Raw genomic sequence first — 20,759 nt, 5'->3', positions numbered from 1 at the left:
CCACAGCCTAGAAGAGCACAGTGGCACCAGAGCATTCTCAAGTTCTGCAGGGATCAAACTCCTGAGCTGGCTCAGGAAATCTGTGTGGCAACAAAAAGAAAAGTTTCCATCCTTGAAAACATCCCTGTCACAATTCATCTGGCAGGCTGCACAACTTGATAGAAGAGTCATGCTTTGGTCACGGAAGATGGTCTTTCCTTTCTCTGAACATGAAATGGAAGTACTGGTTTGCAGTCTCCTTCCATAAGGGGCCAACCCTAAAACATTTCCAGCTCAGTATCATAGGGAAAGCATTGTAAATTCATTCATCTCCACAGACCACACAACTAAGGTCATAGGAAGAAGTGTTTTTTCCTCAGCTGTTTCAGCTGGTTTAAAGACATGTTTTTTGCATGGAAAAAGTAGACCGAGCCAAATACAGGTTGAAAAGAATTTCTCCAACTTAATTTTAAGAAACATCTGTGAGGTTTTCCTCTTATTTGTTATTATCAGGACTGTCACCTGAGAGGGCAGCAGAGCATAAAAATCACTTGCCTCACACTCAGTTCAAACTCCAGGTATAACATGAAGGAAGTTTTAAAAGTCCAAACAAAGACGAAAAAGGAAATAAACATCACCATTTTTCTTTCTGTATGCCTCAATGCTAAGAAATCCCTGCAAATTACTTTCTAATTAGCTACCAAGCTTCAAAACATTATAGATACTAAAATGTTAGTAGCATAATACTAAGTGCACCAGATGGCATTTCCCAGGAATGTCAAGCACAGAAATCAGATTCAGTAAGATTTGACTTATTTTATTTCTTGGAGGAAGGCACAGCCTGTTACACGTTGGCCTGAACATCAGGATGCTAGAAAATGACAGTCTAAGTCTACCTGCACTGCAAAAGAATAGTGAATGTGGCAGCATACTTGCAATGAGGAAAACTAAATGACTCCTGAAAGTCCTGTCTCATCTTTAAGACTATTAGATAAGAAATGGTGTCTGCGGTATTTCAAATCTGTAGTCATTTCTTTGAAGTGCATGTAAACTTAAAAAAAAAAAAAAATCATTTACGAATGCTATAAACAAATTAACACACAATGCCAGTCTCTGGCTTGGAGATGACCTTGACCCACCGCAGAACTAAGACTAAGAACCAATGCTGGCCTTAGACAATGCGCGTCCCAAGGGAAAATAATAGGTGGGGCCCAAATTGTTAATATTTCTTCAAAGTATATTAGCAAATCCTTCCCTTCAAGGGTCCTAGGCAAGTCTCCTATCTAAAAACCTTTCCTTACTTCTTCTGCACTAGTAGCACTTATTTCCCTCTACTCAAATCAGAATTCCTACCTCCTTGCCCCCCCCCCCCCCCCAAGTCCTTTTCTCCTTAAGCATATTGCACCCAGCTCTCAGCCTCCACCAGTCTCCTGTTGCAGGGTCTAAGGCCAGCTCTGAGACTTACCTTCCTCTGGAAGAACCAGTTCTGGTGTTGCCTCAGGTGGTGCAAATCCCATGGCAGACAAACAAAGCTGCCTCCACAGAGTGACAGGTTACCCTGTGCTATCCAAGCCATGATCACTGTGACAGATAGTGTGTGGTCTGCGGATGGACTAACACACATAGCTTGATGGAGGGGAGTGAGTACCCATTCAACTTGCTTGTATCTGCAGCCAGCTGAGAACTACCTCCAAATTTAGACTGCAAAGGTACAACACAAATATACTACACAGCTTTCTGTATGATGAGCGAGAATTTCAGATTCCCACAAAGACGACAAGTACCAGTCTGGAAGGTACGTGCTTTCTTGTTATTGCTGTTAATATTGGGAAAGAGGAGCAACCAAGAAAGAGGCTTTAGCCTTGCTGTGTACATACACATACACACACACAGCTGCTCCTCCTTCTCAGGAACAGGGAAAGGATCAGCTGAAAGTTTCAAACACAAGACAGCCAGTTGCGTAAATAACATTTGGTTGCTAGTGGTTTCAAAATTTAACTAGTAATTGTTTACTATACATATTACAACAGCAGTTACAGATATTCCAGAGCCACAGTGCTCAAACTGTGCCAGTATTACAAAGGAAGTCCCATGATTTCACAGAAAGCATCAGGGCACACAAAACAGGTAACAGAGAAGCATGCAGAAAAACAAGATATATCAGTTGCACAATGAGTTTCAACAGCAGTGCATCAGCTCATTAAGCCAAGACTAGGTCAACATTTTTGGCTACAGCATTCAAGCAATTTCACAGTATTCAAGCAATTTCACTAAAACAAAGGTGTTTTGTTTATTTTGAGAATGTGTCCCCAAAGGGAAAAATCTCTATTTTCTGATTCTATCAGAAATGAAGAAAACCTGAACTGGACAACCAAAAAGCCATAAGAATACAGAGTGCATGACATTAGGAAGAGATAAAATTACAAACAAAGAAACTCATCTGCAAAATCAGGAATCCTCTCAATGCCTGCCCCCCCCCCCCAAAAAAACCCACACCTCTTCTCTGTTACTTGATATTCTTGTGTTTCCTTCAAATAGAAAGTTTTGCCCTTTCTTTACTAAAATGATCTCCATTTTTGCCCGCTTCTTGCAAATGGAAAGTTTCAACCTAATTCCTGTTTAGAACCATTACCTCTAGTATTCTTTCTGCAGTGTCTGATGTCTGGATATCAAGTCTAATATTGCTGCCATCAGCAAGGTAAACATCCAAAGAAGCTCTCTGGGTTTCAATCTTAAACGTGTCCTGTTAGGTAGAAAAAGAACACTTTTATTGCTTCCCATATTGCTGGAGTCCTTCTGAAGGTACTGATGCTCCATTTCCCTATCTATCCCACTAAAATAAACAGTTAAAAGCCACTACAGTTAAAGCTTGCACATGACTAAAATGATATACAGGATAGCAATTGTGAAGATACTGCAGACTTAGAGGAGAATCACTTAGATTTTAAGCTGAGCATGAGCTACCTAGTTTAAGTATATGCAGGAACAACATAGTTACTATGCTAGGAAGCAGTGACTCCAAGAAGAGGTGGGTCGATAAACAGCTGAATGTGACTATTCAAAGCCACAACCTTGCCAAAAAGAAAAAAGCATCTCTGTATGTATAAATAGGGAAGTCTCAAGACAGAACAATGAAGCTGTGTTATCTTAATACTTACAGCAAAACAACTGCTACTGGAATATCATCCAGTGCTAGCACCCAAGCTTCAAGAAAAATACTGCAAGATGAGAGGGGGTTCAGCAAAGAAACCCAGCAGCATTTAGGTCATGAGAAAACAAGCTTCACAATAAGAGACTTCAGAGAACTTTATTACATGTAGGCATAATAAAGGGGTGATTTGCAGTCTAGAAAACAAAAGTACAGAAGCCAGACACATTGGCTGTAAGCTTATGATAGGCAATCAGACTAGAAGTAAGGCACACACTTCTAACAGGGAAGTAGCACAGGAATGCTGTATTCTCCACTGGTTTTGTATCAGGACAATGTTTCCCTAAAAGATTTTCCTTAGCTCAAATTCAGAAAGCCCCACATCTTTGTATGCATGAGAAGCCAGTCTACTTGTTGCTAGAGGAAGGATACTAGTTTTTGAATTCCCTTAGGGATGCATCCGGATGAGACGGCAGAAACCTCTTCCTGCTGACTTCCCTGTATCAGAAGATGGCAATGGTCCTTCTAGCATTTTTATTAAGAATAGGTATTACCCTTGAGAACCAAAGTGGAGGGAAATACTGTAATCTCACATGCTGCACGCAACATTAAATCTTAATTTCCTGCATCTACCTTTGCTGGCCTGATGGACAATACGGAAAACTCCCTGGGAGCCCTTAGGTTTCAAGTATTCTTGGTATCTTGCTGCAGGGTCTTTGGATTCATGGACAGCTGGGGGCCTCTGCCTCCTCTCCTGACTGCTACAATGTCAGCATGAGCGGGGAGGGGGGCTGGCATTTCTGCTGCATGCTCCATTAGCTCCTTTGAGTGCCCTGGAGAACATGCCAGAATGTACAACTCCAGTTAACTCGGTTCATAGATTCAGCACACTTTTGAGTCAGAAAAACCTTATTATCCAGGTGACCTGGCTTAGTTAAGAGTAATTTCAAGGGAAGATCAGATGCAGATAAAATGTATTTTCTTCTATAACACCTAAACATTAAGAACACATTGACAAAAGTTTGCAAAAAGACATATGAGGAAAAAAGAATGCTCGAGGTTAAAAAACTGCTTACACTGCAGCCTTTCTTATTTAAAGAGACTTTTTACAGATTTTCCTGACACCCAGTATTTCACCTAGCTGCATGCCTACACATCTGGTTGCATGGATTATAGAGAACCTCTTCTCAGGGGATTATATTAGCCAATGTCCTGTCTGAACTCCTTCTGAGGATCCACACAGATTTAGTCTTTATCCCAGAACTAATTTCCTCTTTATCCAGGAGACAGGTCTGGTCATTACTCTTAATTAAAATAAGCATTACTATGCTTGTGTGGAGATACAAACATCTCCTGTGCTTAACTGACTAATCATCTACTCCTTTCCTCAAATGGGAAGGGGCAGACACTTCCTCAGATGCCTTTGGTGCGTATATTTCAGGTGTTAAACTTCATCTTGCATATGATAAAAATGTATGTGAAATACGTGAAACACAAGCTTGTGATGTGAACATCAGAATGAGAGAGACATGCAGCTTGTCACCAGCTCTCAGTTGAGAGCACGCAGGTCAACACACAACAAAGCTGGCATGACAGAGCGCCAACCTCTTTCCTTCAGGGGCATGTAGCAGAGGAGCAATTTAATGCTGTTTGGGCACAGGTAGAGCAGGGACTTGTGGTGTGACACTGCTGCTCAACAACTGTCTGAAGCTATTCTCACCCCGCTTCTGAGCGCTTCCTGGGCAAAGGACACAGAGGACTTTAAGCATCTACTTCTGCAAACTCCTCACCACTGCTCCCGCAGCTCTCTTGGGCTGGGTACAGGCCACTTCATCCCCTGAGTCACAGGCACAAGGATGGCTAATGTCACTTCATGTCACCTTACCCTTCTGCCCCTTGGAGAGAGGCAGTCACTCCTCACTGCACCCTGCCCCTTTTGCCACATCACTGCTCCACAGTCCACAAAAAAAAGCGTGAGCCAAACTTTCAGCTACTTCCAAGCTGGTTTTGAGTTCTGCCAGGACACCACATAATGCATTAGTAGGCTGATTAATTTGAGAATCTACAAGAAAGGACATATCAGAGAAAAGAAAACTCAATCCCAGCTAGAATGACTTTATGAAGTACCACTCTCTTTACTATTTTGGCTAGTGGTTTCCACAGTCTCCACTTAAAACTGCTTTAATTTCACTTATTTGACTCTACTGAACTGCATGCAAAGCTTCATTTCATGGTCTTGAGGACAAATTCCCTACTTTTTTATCTCTAACTTCTGATAATAAATATTTTCTTAATGTGGCTATGGCACAGCAAACCAAAAAAAATTTTACACTGTTAGGTTTAGGGATTCCCCCCTGCCCATCATATACTTTTACCACAGAAAGTTAAAAAGACTCCATACCAGGAACACCATTATTCAGTGTTATAAATATTTGTGTTTAGACTTTTATCAGCTAAGTACTGTTGAGACATAAAAGAAATTGCTTGCATACAAAAGGAGGAAAGAGCAGTCTGTAAGGCAGGAGAAGATGGTGCTAAGTGAAGACAGATAACAAAATACATGTTCCTAAAACAATATAAGACAATCCAGAGCAAGTTTAGTGCAAATGTAAGGGGAAAAGCATTTATCAATGTTAGTGACAACCCCTTTAGTGAGTGCATATAGCAATTACAGCCATTTCCAAAATGGAGACACAATATTTTTTAAAAAAAGTTTGCAGCATTGAATCAGAAAGTATCAGTATCTTTTCCCAAGCTGCTATTTTAGTTTTGGAAAAAAGCAGCACGGTCATTGCCTCATCTACTCAAAGCCCAGGCAGCAACATTTTTAAAAAAATAAAATGTTTTGGCAACCATACATGTCCAGCAGTACTCTTTACATTTCCTGCATTTTTGATCCTGAAACCCAGGGAACAAGTCATGTAATTAGAATTAGATACTTTTTTGCATTCCTTCAGATTACTTATTTTAATCTTCCCTTACCGTTGTCGCTATTACCTGTGGTAAAAATCTCTTGAAACCTCTAGAACTGCTGCCCCCTTCCCACTTGCCTGCCCCAGTAGCTTGAAGTATGGCTCAATTATTAATATAACAATACAGAATAATAAGTTATAAAGCAGAACTGGTCAGTATTTTTCCTCACTTTTTGGTTTTGATGAAAAGAACACTTTTTGCAAAAAAACAACTACTTTCCCCGGAGGGGGAAGGAAAAAAAAAAATCTTTTTTTCTCTCCAGTTTTCCATCAGGAAACTGAAACTGAAATGATTCTGGTTTAGAAGAAGTCAACACTAGTCCAAACCTTCCGCAATGTCTCAAGGGATGTGTTGCTCATCTAGGAAGCACGATCCATAAAAGGAGAAATGGCAAGAACAAAGGCTCCTAGTTGCAACTTCCTGGAAAAGAACAGCAGGTCAGGGGACTGAACTGCATCTTAATATCGAAACAAAAATAGAACAGACACCTTTGAATTAAAATTCTTCAGAACTTTCTATGCCAGAAACCTTCCCCCAGTATGCAACAAAAGCTTGAAAGTACAGAGGCTTCCCACATGAAATTCAGATTTCTGGCCAGCTGTACTTTTGAAATAGAAGTTCATAAATAAGAATCCCAAGCTGGTTTGCTATGTAAGAAGTAACATTTTTAGAGCCATGCTGAAATTAGAGGCTCTCAGCCTGACTACCATCTGTGTACATACACATCAAATGCTTGTGAGTTACTGATAACAAGTATAGGGGAATATGTTACATGTGTAAATTTCTCTGCTGTGTGCACAAATGGTAAGATTGAAGAGTTGTGCCAGCGCACAGGAAAACCTAGGCTGCACAGTCAGAGCTCCGGGCTCCGCTCTGAGATGGTGCAGCCAGTGGTCAGAACATCTTCGATTCCCACTAACATCTGCAGATTTCTGGGCTACCTGCACTCTCAGTAACATACACACTATAGCTCTTTCCATGGTGTTCACCCCTGGGCCTCATACTAGCTCCTAGAAAGGAAAACTGCCTTACATGGCAGCCCTTTGATAAAGGGGCCACAGAGGAATCCTGTTTTGTCTATCACCAGGCACTGCTTGGCTCTGTTTGCTCAAGTACTCAAACTTTCTATCTGTCCTTTCAGTGACACCTGAATCCCTTTGCTCATGATAAACACTGCTGTTTATCAGCAGACTGGAAAGGGTCAGCCTCTAGATCACTGCAGACTCCGCTGTCACAGAGAAAGATATCTCATAACTTTATTCATAAACGTATCACTACTGACTGCCCTCACAGTTGTACCCCAAATACACCACATTACTCTATGGACGCCCAATACACGGAGACTGGCTGTGAATTTAAATTACATTCAAAGGTATTGATGAGCTGCATCAAAATGACACTGACAGGGATATACGTACCAGCTCATACTTTCTCCTGACAGAAAAGGGCAGGAGACAGCACAGCTTCAGCAGTCTCATCCTCCCAACAGCCTCTTGCAAAAACGAAGCCATTTGCCCTAAGGGCTTGGAACAGCAGGTACGTACTGCCTCTGTCTCCCCAGCAGGGTGACTGGCCACACACGGTTTGGAGGGGCAGCGGGTACGGGTCAGGTTGTTAAACTCTGCTGCATGGTAGTGTTGGGTAGTATTTCAGTGATGCTTGTTTTGAGTAAGGCATCCATTGTGCCAAACTGCTTCCCCATGTGTCAGGAGCCTGCTGCTCCCTGACAGCTCCTCCTACGAGATTAGGTTACTGAGGAAACAGCCAGGGCAGGCCTGCTCTAAGGAGCCAACAGCAACCACCTCTGCAACAGGTAAGTGTGGTGCAGAGCAAAAACAAGGGCCTGGAAAGCAGGGCTAGCCTCCGTGGGCTTGTCTCCACTTGAAATGTTCACCCTGTCAGATACGATCACGGGGGATACAGCAGGTTGGGGCAATGCTGAGTGCAGATAAGGCCAAGTTACCTTCAACATGGCATGAGGCAGGTGCAGTAAAGCCATAGTCCCCGCACAGGGCTCCCCAAACAGGATCCTGCTCTCAGCACACCCTTCACAACTGCATTTGGAAGCAAAACGTAGGACAGTAACCAAGGCGGCCTGAAATTCTGGTCGATTTTTTTCTTTGTACCTTCTATTTTAGTCAGTGATATATACATAGGTCTCCAGCTAGAAGCTGAAATTCTGCTGTTTTTAGGACAAGCAGAGAAAAAGAAGCACCTGCAGGCATTAGCAGACTAGCCAAGAGGACAGCTCTACTTCCTCTCATTATGAAAGAAAGAGGTGAAGGTAAAAAAAGTTAGCAGTAGAATTTAAAACAAAAACTAGTCTAACAGTCTCATTCACCTATGGATTTCTCATCTTATTCTATTAAAACTGAAACACTATTATAAAAGCTGCCCAGGTTTGACTTGCAGACTGATCTGTGCTCAGCAAATAGCTGTGGCAGCAGAAAAGTTTGACCACCACCTATTCCTCAGCGTCAGCAAGAGGATACCAGCAACTCCTTGCACTCCTCCCACATCAGCTGGCAGGGTGCCTGAACAAGCACCCACTAACATGGCCCAGGTAGCCAGGACAGATTGGTTGAAGCTAGTCTACTTCACTGACAGAAAGGGAGCACATCATTTCATATTTTCATATATTCATCATTTTAGTGATGTCTTGCTCTTGAATCATTTATTAATAATCCCTTTGTGGTGCAACACAAAGTAAGTTTAAAGGGAATACCTGGTTTTAACACTACACAGCAGTAATACCAGTGCCCTAATTATGTTTCACTCCTGAATGGTGCATGAAACACTTAAGTGATGCCTACATATGTTCAACAACAGAGAAGAAAAGGACTATACAGGGGTGCTTTAAACATGAACTTACTCCACGTCTTTCAAAACTGTTACAGAAGTTTTGTCACTCTGCCATAAAACATTTCACAAGTCACTTAGTATACTATTAAGCACTCGAACGTGCACAAGAAAGCCAGCTTGTTAAGTGAGATTCCTTAATAGCCAAATGAATATTTATTCAGCTGTCAGTTACACCAATTAAAGGCACTTGCACACAGCTAATGACAGTGGATGCAATCCTGTCTTCTGCAAAGTTGTTTGATCTCAGGAGTTTGTTCTTTAGCATAATGAAAGAACACATAAAGCACTACTGCTATTTGTTTTATAAAGCAATAATTTATGTAAGCACAACGATTATAAGTTGAAATTATAAACAAAAAAGCTGGAGAACTGCTGTCTCTGCCAAGCAGGAACTTGAACATTGTATAAGAAAATCTATTGTACTGTGGAACAGAAATTTGGTTTTATGTCTTAAGACTGTACTAATTTTGCACTAACATTTAGAGTATAATTCAGTGCCTATCTTGAACTCTCCAAAATAACTGATTGCTTTTGGCAGCACAGTCATCACATGCTTTAATAAACACACACATATATACATAACCACAAATCAAGTAAGTACTATGCATGTACTTATCAAGAGTCACCTTTAGAAACAATCCCTCCTCCAAAAGTGCCTATAGTAAAGAATGAAACCTGAATAAAAGACATTGTTTCTGATGGTATGCTGAAAAAAATCCACAACATTTTCATGCTAAAAGACTTTTTAAACACTGCACGTGTGCATTGTGAAAGCTTATTTCCTGCCAGAACTTTGGAAGAAAGAAAACAGTTGGCAGTGTTTGAAGGAAGACTGCAGACATTGCTGATACATTTAACTTTCTTCAGAGACCTGTCGCCAGTCTAATCAAGACTCAGTGGTAATTGCTGGGAGCAATCTTAAGGGCCACGAAAGGCATTGGATCCAAACTGAAGAGCCAGTACTTCTCACTAAAGAAATCCCCAGTCAGCAAGGACTTCTTTGTTCACCGACTTCAGAGGTTTGGTTTGAATTAAAGAGACTGCATACAAATTGTAACTTTTTATTTACAATGTATATAGGGAAAACCTTTCCAGAATTTGTCAGGAATGCTTCTTCACACCATTTTCTACAGCCTTCCAGAAATCTTATACACCTTAATTGCACATATGCAGTGAAGAAGAATCAAGGCAAACACTGCGATATGATCCCTCAAAACTTCGCTCTCTGGAACAGCTCCCTGCAAGCATGAATACAACAGCACTAGCAGTATGCCAGGTGCTTCCCAGAGGACTAAAGCAGCGTCCCCTTCCTGAAAACGCTGCTGGAGTCACATTGCCCCTACCTGCTCCAGAACAGTAACATCCCCAGAAGACCCATAACAGCAGCAGGGCGTGATAAGCACATTTCAGAGCAGTTGGACACAAAGCAGAGCTATCCAGGCTCAGACCAATGGAAAGTCTAGCAGCTGCATTAGCCCAGGACTGAGCAGAAGCTAAATAACCTGGCTCTCAGTAGTGTTCACTACTTCCAGCTCCATGCTGTACCAGCAGACTCAGCAAGTGTCTGGTTGAAGCCAGTTTGCACCCAGGTAGCATGGGCAGAGCTTTACATCTGCAAAGCCAGGTCAATGTGCCTGTAAGTCCTTTGGGAGCCATGCTTTGTTTATGTTTGCTACAATGTTAGGATTACAGTAGGTGCAGAGAGGATACATGCTGGTAAAATTTGGTGATTCTTCTCTTCCCCTCTCTTCCCATTCTGATATTGCAGCTCCCCACCCCTGCCAAAGAAAACTCACACAAGTCATGAAGCACATTAAAATAGATTTTGAAAGTCATCCAGGTTGCAACAACCCAAATCCATGCCAGCTTGTGCCCATCACTACAGTTACAAGATAAGAGAAGCTGACATTTTCACAGCAGTCATCAATACACTTATCAGTCCAAAGTACTGACACAACCAAAAAGCATTTACAGTTGCAAAATCCAAGAATGTGCATAATCCTTCTATTGAGCTCTCACAAAGACTCTTCTGGGAACTGTTTAGAGGCAAGAGATTCATCAGATATGCCACAGGATATAAAAACAAAGCAAACGGTTCTTTCCATGTGAGAAACAAGTTAGCACATGGACAAAACAATAGTAATAGTCCTTAGTAATACTATTACCACCACCTAGGCTTCATAGAGAGTCATCAGAATTCACTCCTTTACAAGTAAGACCAGCACTATACGAACACAAGGAAGGAAGATAGCAAAGGAAGCCTTGAACTCAGGAGGCGAGACAAAAAAATCAGCTCTTTCATACAACAAATTATTTGGCTGAAACATTAAAAACTTACCTGCTGTAGCTTTCGGAAAAAACCTATGAAGACATCACTGTTGGTAATATTTGAATCTAAAGTAACTGAAAAAAACAAGAGGATAAGGGAGATGGAGGAAATCAAACTCAGCTAAAAGGTAAAAACATGGCCAGTGTCAAAAAGAAAAAAAAGTATGATATGACTGTTGGTTAAACGGTCAGTGCTACTCTACTCATCCTTTGGTCTCTGCAGTTATCTTTACTAGACTGTCATTTAATCACTGTGAAGCTATGAACAGTGCAAGATAGAGCGTTGCTGTTATCCCAAAGGAAGACCTCAGTCAGACTCTCAAGTAAATGGCCACAGGGTTCCATGATCACTCATGGCCAGTGACTCCAAAAAGGAGCTGCTGAATACCCATTAAAAAAAAAAAAATATATATATATATATATATATATATATATATATATATAATTTTTTTTTTATATATACATCTGCTAAATAGGAATTTAAAAACTAACCTCAGGTTTCTGTTTTGTAAGTCTTGGCACAAAGTATCTGATGCCAGAGACTACAAAACCTCCAGAAGCTCTTCCCCACCACTACTCTTTTTTGGGGTAGTTTTTTTTGGGGGGGGGGGGGGGGTGGCTTATACATATCTCGTGATATATGTTTTAGGGAGCCCACAGGCCTGGTTTGTAACACAACAAGTGTGCTCCAGAGATTTAGTTTTCCTACAAACTTTTATCTTGTTATAGTTCTCACAAGTCTTCCTGGAAACCTTCGAAGGGAAGACGTTTCCTCAGAGCCCAGCTCCATATTATGTTTCTACCAATCCAAGCACTGGCTTCTCTTTGGCTTCCCACCTTCCCCCCTGCAGCAATGAGTTTTCACACCTGACAATTGCCAGAACTGACACAGGGAAACAGCAGGGCTGGGTAGCTCTGTTCACTGATCCAAAAAAGAGCAGAGAGTGACCAGACTATGGGCTGCCACCAGAAGGACAAGCTGGCTTGAGTTTCATATGAAGCTGCACCCTCACAGTTTGTGAAAGCTGCAGAAGGGCAACTAGCCCAAGCATAAGAGGAGAAAGATGATATGCTGCCATTCTAGAGCCAGTTAAATCAACGGACAGGACAGGGCTGCAACACTTAGCCCCAGCCCTTTAGGTGCCCCCCTGCTCAAACCTAGTGTAAAAGGTAAAGCACCCTAAAGTCACAATTGTGGACACATCCTCAAAGGTTTAAGAGCTGCATGTGAAAGCTGATGAGCCTGCTTACCGTTCTGAAGGTACTGCTCCAGCTGAGACCGTCTCTCATCAGCCATCGACTTGGTCATTGCCAGGTAAAACTTCGGAGGGAAAGCAGGCACGGTGCTCCCGAAGAGCCGCCTCAGCTGCAAAGCAACCAAAGGAAAGCTCACGTCAGTGTAGGAGTGGTTTCCAGATAGCTTTTGGTGCACTCTCATTTTGAAGGCGAGATGTGTGGAGGGCACAGGGATATTCCTGCAGCACATCCCTGCCGGCCCCAGGGCCCCCAGAGAAGGCAAAGCAACCGCCTTCACCCAGGTGGTCAGAAGACAACCCCAACCCCAAGCCCAGCCTCTCTCTTTTGGTTGGTTTCTTAGTTTTAGTGTCTTACCACCAAGATGTTTCTTCTGAGCATCTGCTCAGAGTCAGAAAAATAGCATTGTATTAGCCTCATTAGCTAGGTCTAAGATGCATCATAGACAAGCACGATGTGGTTACAGATGTCTTCTCTTCCCAATCAGTCCATACAGGAGTTTTTGATCTATACCCACAGAAATACACATAAAACCTCCTTTTTGAGAGCCAGCAACTTCTGCCCTTGATTTGTGCTGCATCAGAGGCTTTATTATTTTGTTAGTGAGAGGTAATATATTTTAATAATATTAGGTGATCTGATAAAAGAAAAAAATAACCACAGAATCCTTCAGGCACAAACTATTTGAAAGCTTGACTTTTTTTTTCTCCTGCGTCAGCTGGTTAATAAGAGTTAAGCCTCCCTGTACAAACCTCACCTCATTTATAAACAGACGTGGAAGGGTGACAAAACCACAATTACATTATTTTACTGTAACACAAGACAGAGCTAATAGTTTTTACAATAGTGTAAAAAGCCTCTGTTACTGCATTTTCCAACTTGTGGTTTAATGGGGCCAGCAAGTTTTGCATGAAGCATGCTTCCATTTAGCTACTGTACTTTGAAGCCAAACCATGTTAAACTCTGCTGGACTTCATTTTGACACAATAGGCTAGGCCAGTAGACCACTTCAGATTTTTAATACTTTGTTCAGGAAAATCATCTCAAGACAATAATGAGTTATGTTTACCTTCACAATATACACATTACTAAACATAACAAACTTACTGCATTTTAACTGGAAACCTTTCTTCACCTAAACTTAAACAACCTGGCATCTGAGCAGCAAAATGAAGTTCCTACAGCATGCTGAGACATTGCTACTAATTAAATTTACAGCGCCAGCATTCAACTCAGCAATTAGTGCCACTAAATCCTGTTTAAAAAAAAAAAACAAAAAAAAAAACAAAAAAAACACAACACACACACACACACACACACACACACACACACACACACACAGAGAGATGCAATTTTCCTCTGGCCCCAGCTGCTTAAGTCTTCCACATGATTCCAGCAGCTGAAGCTTGAAGAAAATAATAGAATAAAAGAAGTTTACTACAGCAAGAATTAGCAATACCTTTTCCTGCCTGTCAGAAAGAAATAGGAGCAAGGCACCCTCTCACAGCTCCACTTTCTCTACATTGGCAACACACTGCTATTTCTGAGTTGTTATTAGATATGCATGAATTGCTCTGAGATACACTGCACAAAAGAGCTAGATAACACTACATGCCTTGGTTTTATGTAAAGCTAAAAATAATGGCTAGTATAGAGTGCTTTTCATCCTCAAAATCCTTCACATATGTGATCTTCCCCCAGGGGCTGAAAAACATTATCTCTGCTCTACAGGCAGGCAAATTGAGGAGAGAAAGCAAAAAATTTGCCAGAAGTTGGAAAGCCAGAGCCACAGTCACAACAAGGAAGTCCTCTCTCCTCCCTCTGCATTCAGGCCGTACCTCACCTACACAAAGCTGCACCATCTGTTATCGCTGGTTTGCACAAGCTGAGAACCTGGCCTGCTTAAAAAAAATAATAGTTAAGTCATCTCAGTGCCAGGTGCTTGGAACATTTTTTTTTTGAAATGCAGCTGTTTCTTCTCAGGATTCAGGGTACAGAGAAAAGAAATTTCTCCCAACCTATCAGACATTTTCGTATGCGCTCCAGCCTGGTGGAAGGTCTGTCTCCCTCCAACATTTCCTCCTAAAAGAGCTAGAGGCCAAGATAAAGCAGCTTCCCTAAATATGACAGCTTTAAACTCTAAACTTTGACTCTTTGAACTCTACTCCCCTGCTTGGAGGGATTATTAACAACACATGCCGTAGGTGGTACTTTTTCATCTTTCTGTAATAAACGTTCTCCTCCTTGGCAGACAACTTCACTAGTTCTAAAGTGTAGTCAACCAGAATAAATCGTCTCCTACCTAGGCTAATATCACAGGTTTGTTTTCTGGTGTTGGGTCCTGCCTGTGCTGTCTAGACAAGCTTTTTCACCCAGAGCCGTGCTCCATCATAGGTGTAGATACCTAGGTTAGATGGAGCACCAGAGACAAAACTAGTGATCTGGAATAAAAACCAAAGCAACACTAACTATAAAGCTGCTATGTATGGATTATATACAGAATGAACAGGGCTCTGGGCATTACTATTTATTCAGCTAACTGAAAAGGCAAAGGGGAAAAAAAAAGGAGGAGGAGGCACCATTCTAAGATTAAAAATACTTCAACAAGTTTTATGTGAAATTGAAAATATATGTACGTAGATACTGCCCAAACAAAGATATGAGACTATCTCGGTACATGACTGGCTAAATGAAATTAAAAAAATATTTTCTACACTTAATTCCTTTTTATTAATTGCACTGTATGTGATTAACAGATTTTTAGATTTATTTCCCCAACAGCTGTTCATACCAGACGCAGATGCTCCTAACTGACTCAGTAGAGGCTGGTATCATGACCAGAATCCATTGGTGTTACATCTCACTATTAGCCATATAGAAGACTCTCCCTATTTACTCCCTGCCTTAAAATAAACCAGTGAACACCTCAAGACTTGTAAGAAATAATCTTTTCTTTCCAGTTCTACAACAGAATATAGGTTCATTATTATAATAATTTGTTTAGAGAGTGATGCACGGCATATGATGGGATGAGCAGCTAAACAGTGGACAAACTGAAAAGCCAAATACAAAAGTCACAACAGCACAAAGCTGGAAAACAAGGAGAGCCCAAATCTTTAACAAGTGTTAAATCCTGAAGAAATCCAGTAATTTTTTGGGTGCACAAACCACTGTCCAAGTAACCTATAGCCCCACCTTTCTTTTTCAAAGAAGGAAGTCCCAGTGTCTTGCCTATTCTTGCAGAAGAGCTTTACTACTCAGTAAGCAGAATAGAGACACGTAGCTCTACTGGGGTGCCACTGTCAGCGCACAGTCCAAAGTGGGGCCGGAGCTAGATGAGAACACGGACGCAGCACAGAGTACTACCTAGCTGCTGCTGGATAACCCTTGGGCCAAAGTTTAGATTCTTAAAATGCACATCCACCTGCCATCAACGCTCCTGCTGAAGCTGGTCAGTCATTTGCAGGGAACGGCTACAAAAGTCTTAGGTCCACAAGTGCAATAAGGAACACTGCCTAACAGCTATGGTGCCCGTCTGAGCAAAGGGGGACTGGTCCTCCAGTTTTCCTTGCTGCTGCTACAGCTTAATGCCTACATGTTCAGGCAGAGGGGAACAAGACCTGGAATTCACACAATGAGGCTCCAACTCATAAAGCAAGGGCTAGAGAGGGGGGAAGGCAGAGGCACCTCTGCACCCCTTACAGCTGATGCAAATTCCTGACTCTCACAGCAAGTCCGAGGGAGTGAACCCCCAGACCAAGACAGGCACCTTCTGGCAAGCCACACGCAAGTGCCCATCTGCTTGAGAGCAGAAGATACACTGCTCTCCTCAGCATTTCTGACTGGCTAGCTACCTTCTACGCAAGGCCTCTTATAGATATTGTTCTTGGTTGCTCACACCTCCCTACACACTATTTACAAGGCATAAGGTACCTAGCTTAAGGCTGTGAACCTGATTTGGAGGCAAGGCACATAGTGGTTAGGAAACACACTGCTCAGAGTTAGTATACCTGCAACTTTCCATTCTCCTGGCGTCCCCTTCCTCCTTGACAGTCCATCTGAAGCCTCACATGCTCTGCTACACTATGATACCTACTACCAACTTCCAAACAGTTGCTCCCTTCATAGAGCCCTTGTTGAGAGCAGCTGCCCTGGTGACAGTGAAGAAGGGATTTTGGGAGCGTTACGCAATGGAAGTACACACAGCACATAAAGACTGGGGGAGCAGCAAAATGCACAGCAAGAAAGAGGTACAGGTAAGGCACAGCACCATACGCTAAAACTGTATATTCTGATTCTGTATTTCAGTTTAAGAGAGGAACTTCTAGAGGTGGGATAGCAGTGCTTTAGAAATTGCCACACTGGAGCAGATCAGGGGCACATCTAGTCCAGCATCAGATCCAAGAGGCCAGAGCCAGACCTTTCAGAGAAGCGTTCACAGAATACTGTCAAGAATAACCATGCAAAAATCTGTTCACAAGGGAAGCTTATTTCTAATGTATGTCCAACGTCCATCGCAGGATCATTTTATCTGTGAGGCTTTGTGAATGCTATGTGTGATCTGATCAGGAAGGTGAAGTTATTGTATCCTGGAGCTTAAGACTTCTTGTATAAGTGTATTTTTCTAGCTTAACAGGGGATTTCGAGTAAAACAAGCAGAGCAGCACATGATAATTATAGATAAGCAACCTCATGAATATCGGGAAGACAATTAAGAGATGGTGGCGTATTTCTAAGCCTCAAGACCAAGCAAAGCAGCTGCCAAGAGTGGGAATGAAGGAATTAAAAACAACAGTCAGCTAATGAGTTGCAAAGTCCACCAAGAAGCAAATTGCAATTGCAAGAAATGCAGAGAAGAGAAAGATTTTGCTGAGGTGTCTTGAAGTTAGAGCCTCCTGAACAAGAAATTGTAAGCCTTAAGCAAAAAATAATCAAATATGTAAGCTGGCTTATTAGTTTAGATGCCTTATTCAAAATGCCGTATTAACCAAAGCAAAGTACTACTGTCAGAGCTCCCATAGGCAAAAGGATTGCAGAGCCAGGGTGCAACAGCACACTTCAGCAAGCACTGCTTCCAACAGCAGCCCTGCTGCTGACCACTTCCCTTCTCCGCTGCCTCTTCGGCTGTGCCACTACAACAGCAGAGGTGAGTGCAAGGGACCGATCCCAATTAGGGGCTACCTGGCTGAAAAACAGGCCTTGAATGATCCCAGCACTGCATGGATGCAGGCACAAGAAAAATGTTCAAACCAGACCACAGATTAGGATTGTCAAGGCAAATTAAGGCTGCCCAGCAGGCATGATAGCTTGGAGCCAGACTGATGGGAGAAGTAGGAGAGGTTTCACCAGAGCCAAGGACTGGCAAAGGCCAGAGAGACTGTGCAGGTGAAGAGATCAATTACCAGTAAACTTGCTTCCACTGAGCTCCATGTCACGCGCTCTTTTATCTTCCTAATAAAGCCAGAGGAGGAATGGAGGGCAGAAGGACAGAGGCAACTCTGGCAAGAAACAAGAGAGACACAGAGAGACAGAGTCAGCTAGTTAGGACCATGTCTTGTGCCCACTGTCATTGGGTTACTCCAAGCCTGTGCTCCAGCTGCTTCGTAGTTATACAGTACATGGCCTCACGAAAAGGGTCACTCCAGAGGTAGTATTTATGCATACATTTATCCATGTTTATGCAATTCGGCATCCACAAGGAGGAAGGGATCCAGCACTAGACTAACCCCAGGTTTTCCAAAGCTGAGTCCAAGAAACTCTGCAACTGGCTGTGCAGTTCAGCTGGGCTGACCACTGTGCACCTTCTGCAACCCCAGCGTAGGGGATTACAGATCTCAATAAAACAGACACCTCTCTCCCAGACACTGACAAAACAGGCACTACGTGCTCACGGCTCTTGCTGCCTGACCAGTACTTCCAACTGGGCCTGTATCGTACCTTTCTGTAACATCCCTTTGCTTTGTATTTGCGACGGCCTGGAGGATGCTCGGCAGCACGCTGCCCAGGAACGCCAGGCCTCGCTTGCCCCCCGTCTAAAACACCCCAGCGCCGAAGCGCCGCTATGGCTAACGGTTACCGCGGCGGGAGCTGGCCCTCGGCCACCCCCGCGGCCTCTGCGCAGCCTCCGCCCGCACGACGGCCCAGAGCGCGGCCCCGGCGACTCCCCGCCCCGCGAGAAGCGGCGCCCGGCGGCGCGGGCCGCGGCCTCACCTGCGCGTCCCAGCGGCGCAGCTGGCTGTAGCGCACCTTGCCGAGCAGGAAGCCCTCCAGGCACACGGAGTACAGCTGCAAGCACACCGCCGTCAGCGCCGCGCCGCGCCGCGCCCGGCCCGGCCCGGCCCGGCCCGGTCCGGCCCCGGCCCCGCCGCCCCGCCGCCCCGCCGCCCCGCCGCCCCGCGCCCACCACGTAGCGGCCCCCGCGCCTCTCCCGCAGCTCCTCGGCGGCGGCGATGCTGAAGTGCAGCTTCATGGCGCGGCCGGACGGGACGGGAGCGGGACGGGGCGGGGCGGCGGCGCAGGTGGGAGCGCCCGGGGCCCGGAGCCGCCGCCCGCGGGGCGGTGCCCGGCGGTTTTGCGAGGGGGCAGGGCCGGGCCGGGCCGCCGCGGTGAGGCGGGCGTGGACGCAAAGGCAGGGCGGGCGCTTTTACTCGAAGCCCTCCAGAAACAGCTCTGAAGTAGAGCTGGGGAGCGAGGCGGCCCCGCGGGGGAGTCGCCGGTTGGCGGCCGGGGAGGAAGGGCCGGGCCGGGCCGGGCCGGGAGGCGCTGACTAACGCGGGGGCAAAATGGCGGGCAAAGCTAACGGCCGCTAGGCAGCGCGCAGGGCCGCGCTGGCTGCGCGGGGGCCCCCGCGGTTCCGAGGGGCTGGGATCCCGCTGGAAGGGGAGGCAGAGGCGATCGCGCGTAGGGGTCGTCCCGGCCATCTTTGGCCAGGAAATTGGGTGTGTGGCCGATTACCACACATTAAGGAACTGTACGGCATAAAGACACGTTACACCTGCTCTGTTTCTTAGCTGTTCTGTTTCTTTTCTTTCGCTTATCTCTGACACTACTGAGGAAAAGGTGCTGCCACAGCTGGAGCCTTTCGCGTGAGTCACTGTGAAAGTTTTCGTACCCGTACGCCAGCAGTGCTGCTGGAGACGTGAAGTGAGTTAATCAGAATGAAAACAATGCGGCTGGAGTCTGCCTCCTGCAAGCTTGTGCCTCGTATAAATCCAGTACTTTGGCCTCACCAAGGGGCTCTTTGCAAGTGGCGGGGAAAAAAATCTTTTTTTTTTTTTTTTTTTGGAAGGGCATGATTTGTTAAATGACCTGAGGAAAACCAATGGAGCAAGGTTTGTACACATTTTTGAAGAAGCAGCACTAACTTCAGAAAATCTGGAGAAAATGGAGAAGAGTAAAGAGAGTAACGTTGTGCAACATGTTTGATCACTTGATTTATTTTGCTCCTTCATCTGTGCAGCCCCGTATAACCTGTCTGACAGCTTCTGAAGCACAGCTTTCTGAAGCATGAAACCACCCTCTTACAGAGCCACTTTGCAGCTCCACACCTCACGGCTGCCCTGTTGTACCTGGGAGATGAGGCATCTGCACCCTGGGGGGCTCTGGAAGAGATATCCTCCTCCCCCCCCCCCCCCCCCCCCCCCGCAAGCCCCCTGCATGCATCCTCATTCATATCCCAAGCCACTTTGCAAATCCACATCTACATTTATAATGTGAGAGGCAAGGCAGCCGTGTGAGTTTGATGGAAAAATGTGAGGTATAGGCAGATAGGGGAAATACCTTTGCTCCAGCCCATGGGCTGGAATTTTCAACTTCTGCTGTCTTTTTAGCTTGGTGATCTCATTTGTCTGAATCTGGTTCTCCTCTGGAAAAGCACCAGAGCAGAAACTTAGGTACCTTTGGTTGCAGATCTCTCTAACAGTGGCAAGAGACTGGATTAACCAACCTTCCACTTGTAGGTGTGACAGTGCAGTATGTTTGGGACCCGTATTTTGTACTGCATTCTCTGTTTTATGTCATCTGCTGACTTCAGGTTCAACCTAGACCATGTGTAACCCAAGCTCCCTATCAATACAATGTGACTCAACCAGTTAGCCTGCCCATGGTATCATTTTTGTTTTCGGAATGCTCAGATAATATATAGAACATTTTAAAGACTGCTCAGAGCTATAAAAATGTACGTGTCTCAGGATAGCTATAGCCAGCTCGAACCTGG

At 44.2% G+C, this 20,759-nt stretch overlaps 1 protein-coding gene across 10 annotated transcripts in view; it reads right to left on the bottom strand.

The window, feature by feature from the left end:
* SNX31 (sorting nexin 31) overlaps positions 1-19,102 on the bottom strand; it is a 30,085-nt gene extending 10,983 nt beyond the window's left edge. For 2 of the 10 annotated variants that reach the window (XM_064507651.1, XM_064507648.1), the window contains exons 1-6: positions 18,948-19,102; positions 18,755-18,829; positions 17,947-18,042; positions 12,542-12,656; positions 11,301-11,365; positions 2,612-2,722 (exon numbers count right to left, since the gene is read on the bottom strand). In XM_064507651.1, coding sequence (XP_064363721.1) covers positions 2,612-2,722; positions 11,301-11,365; positions 12,542-12,656; positions 17,947-18,042; positions 18,755-18,829; positions 18,948-19,013 — 528 coding nt within the window. In that variant the 5' untranslated portion in view covers positions 19,014-19,102. Of the gene's footprint in view, positions 1-2,611; positions 2,723-5,012; positions 5,190-6,426; positions 6,516-11,300; positions 11,366-12,541; positions 12,657-17,946; positions 18,043-18,754; positions 18,830-18,947 lie in introns of those variants that run through there. The other 8 variants (XM_064507647.1, XM_064507650.1, XM_064507649.1 and 5 more) reach the window with 8 other exon arrangements.
* Between the last annotated feature and the right edge of the window lie 1,657 nt (positions 19,103-20,759).

The sequence above is a fragment of the Dromaius novaehollandiae genome, chromosome 2, assembly GCF_036370855.1.
Source record: "Dromaius novaehollandiae isolate bDroNov1 chromosome 2, bDroNov1.hap1, whole genome shotgun sequence".
NCBI lineage: Eukaryota > Metazoa > Chordata > Aves > Casuariiformes > Dromaiidae > Dromaius > Dromaius novaehollandiae.
This window is presented reverse-complemented; position numbering and strand designations above follow the sequence as displayed.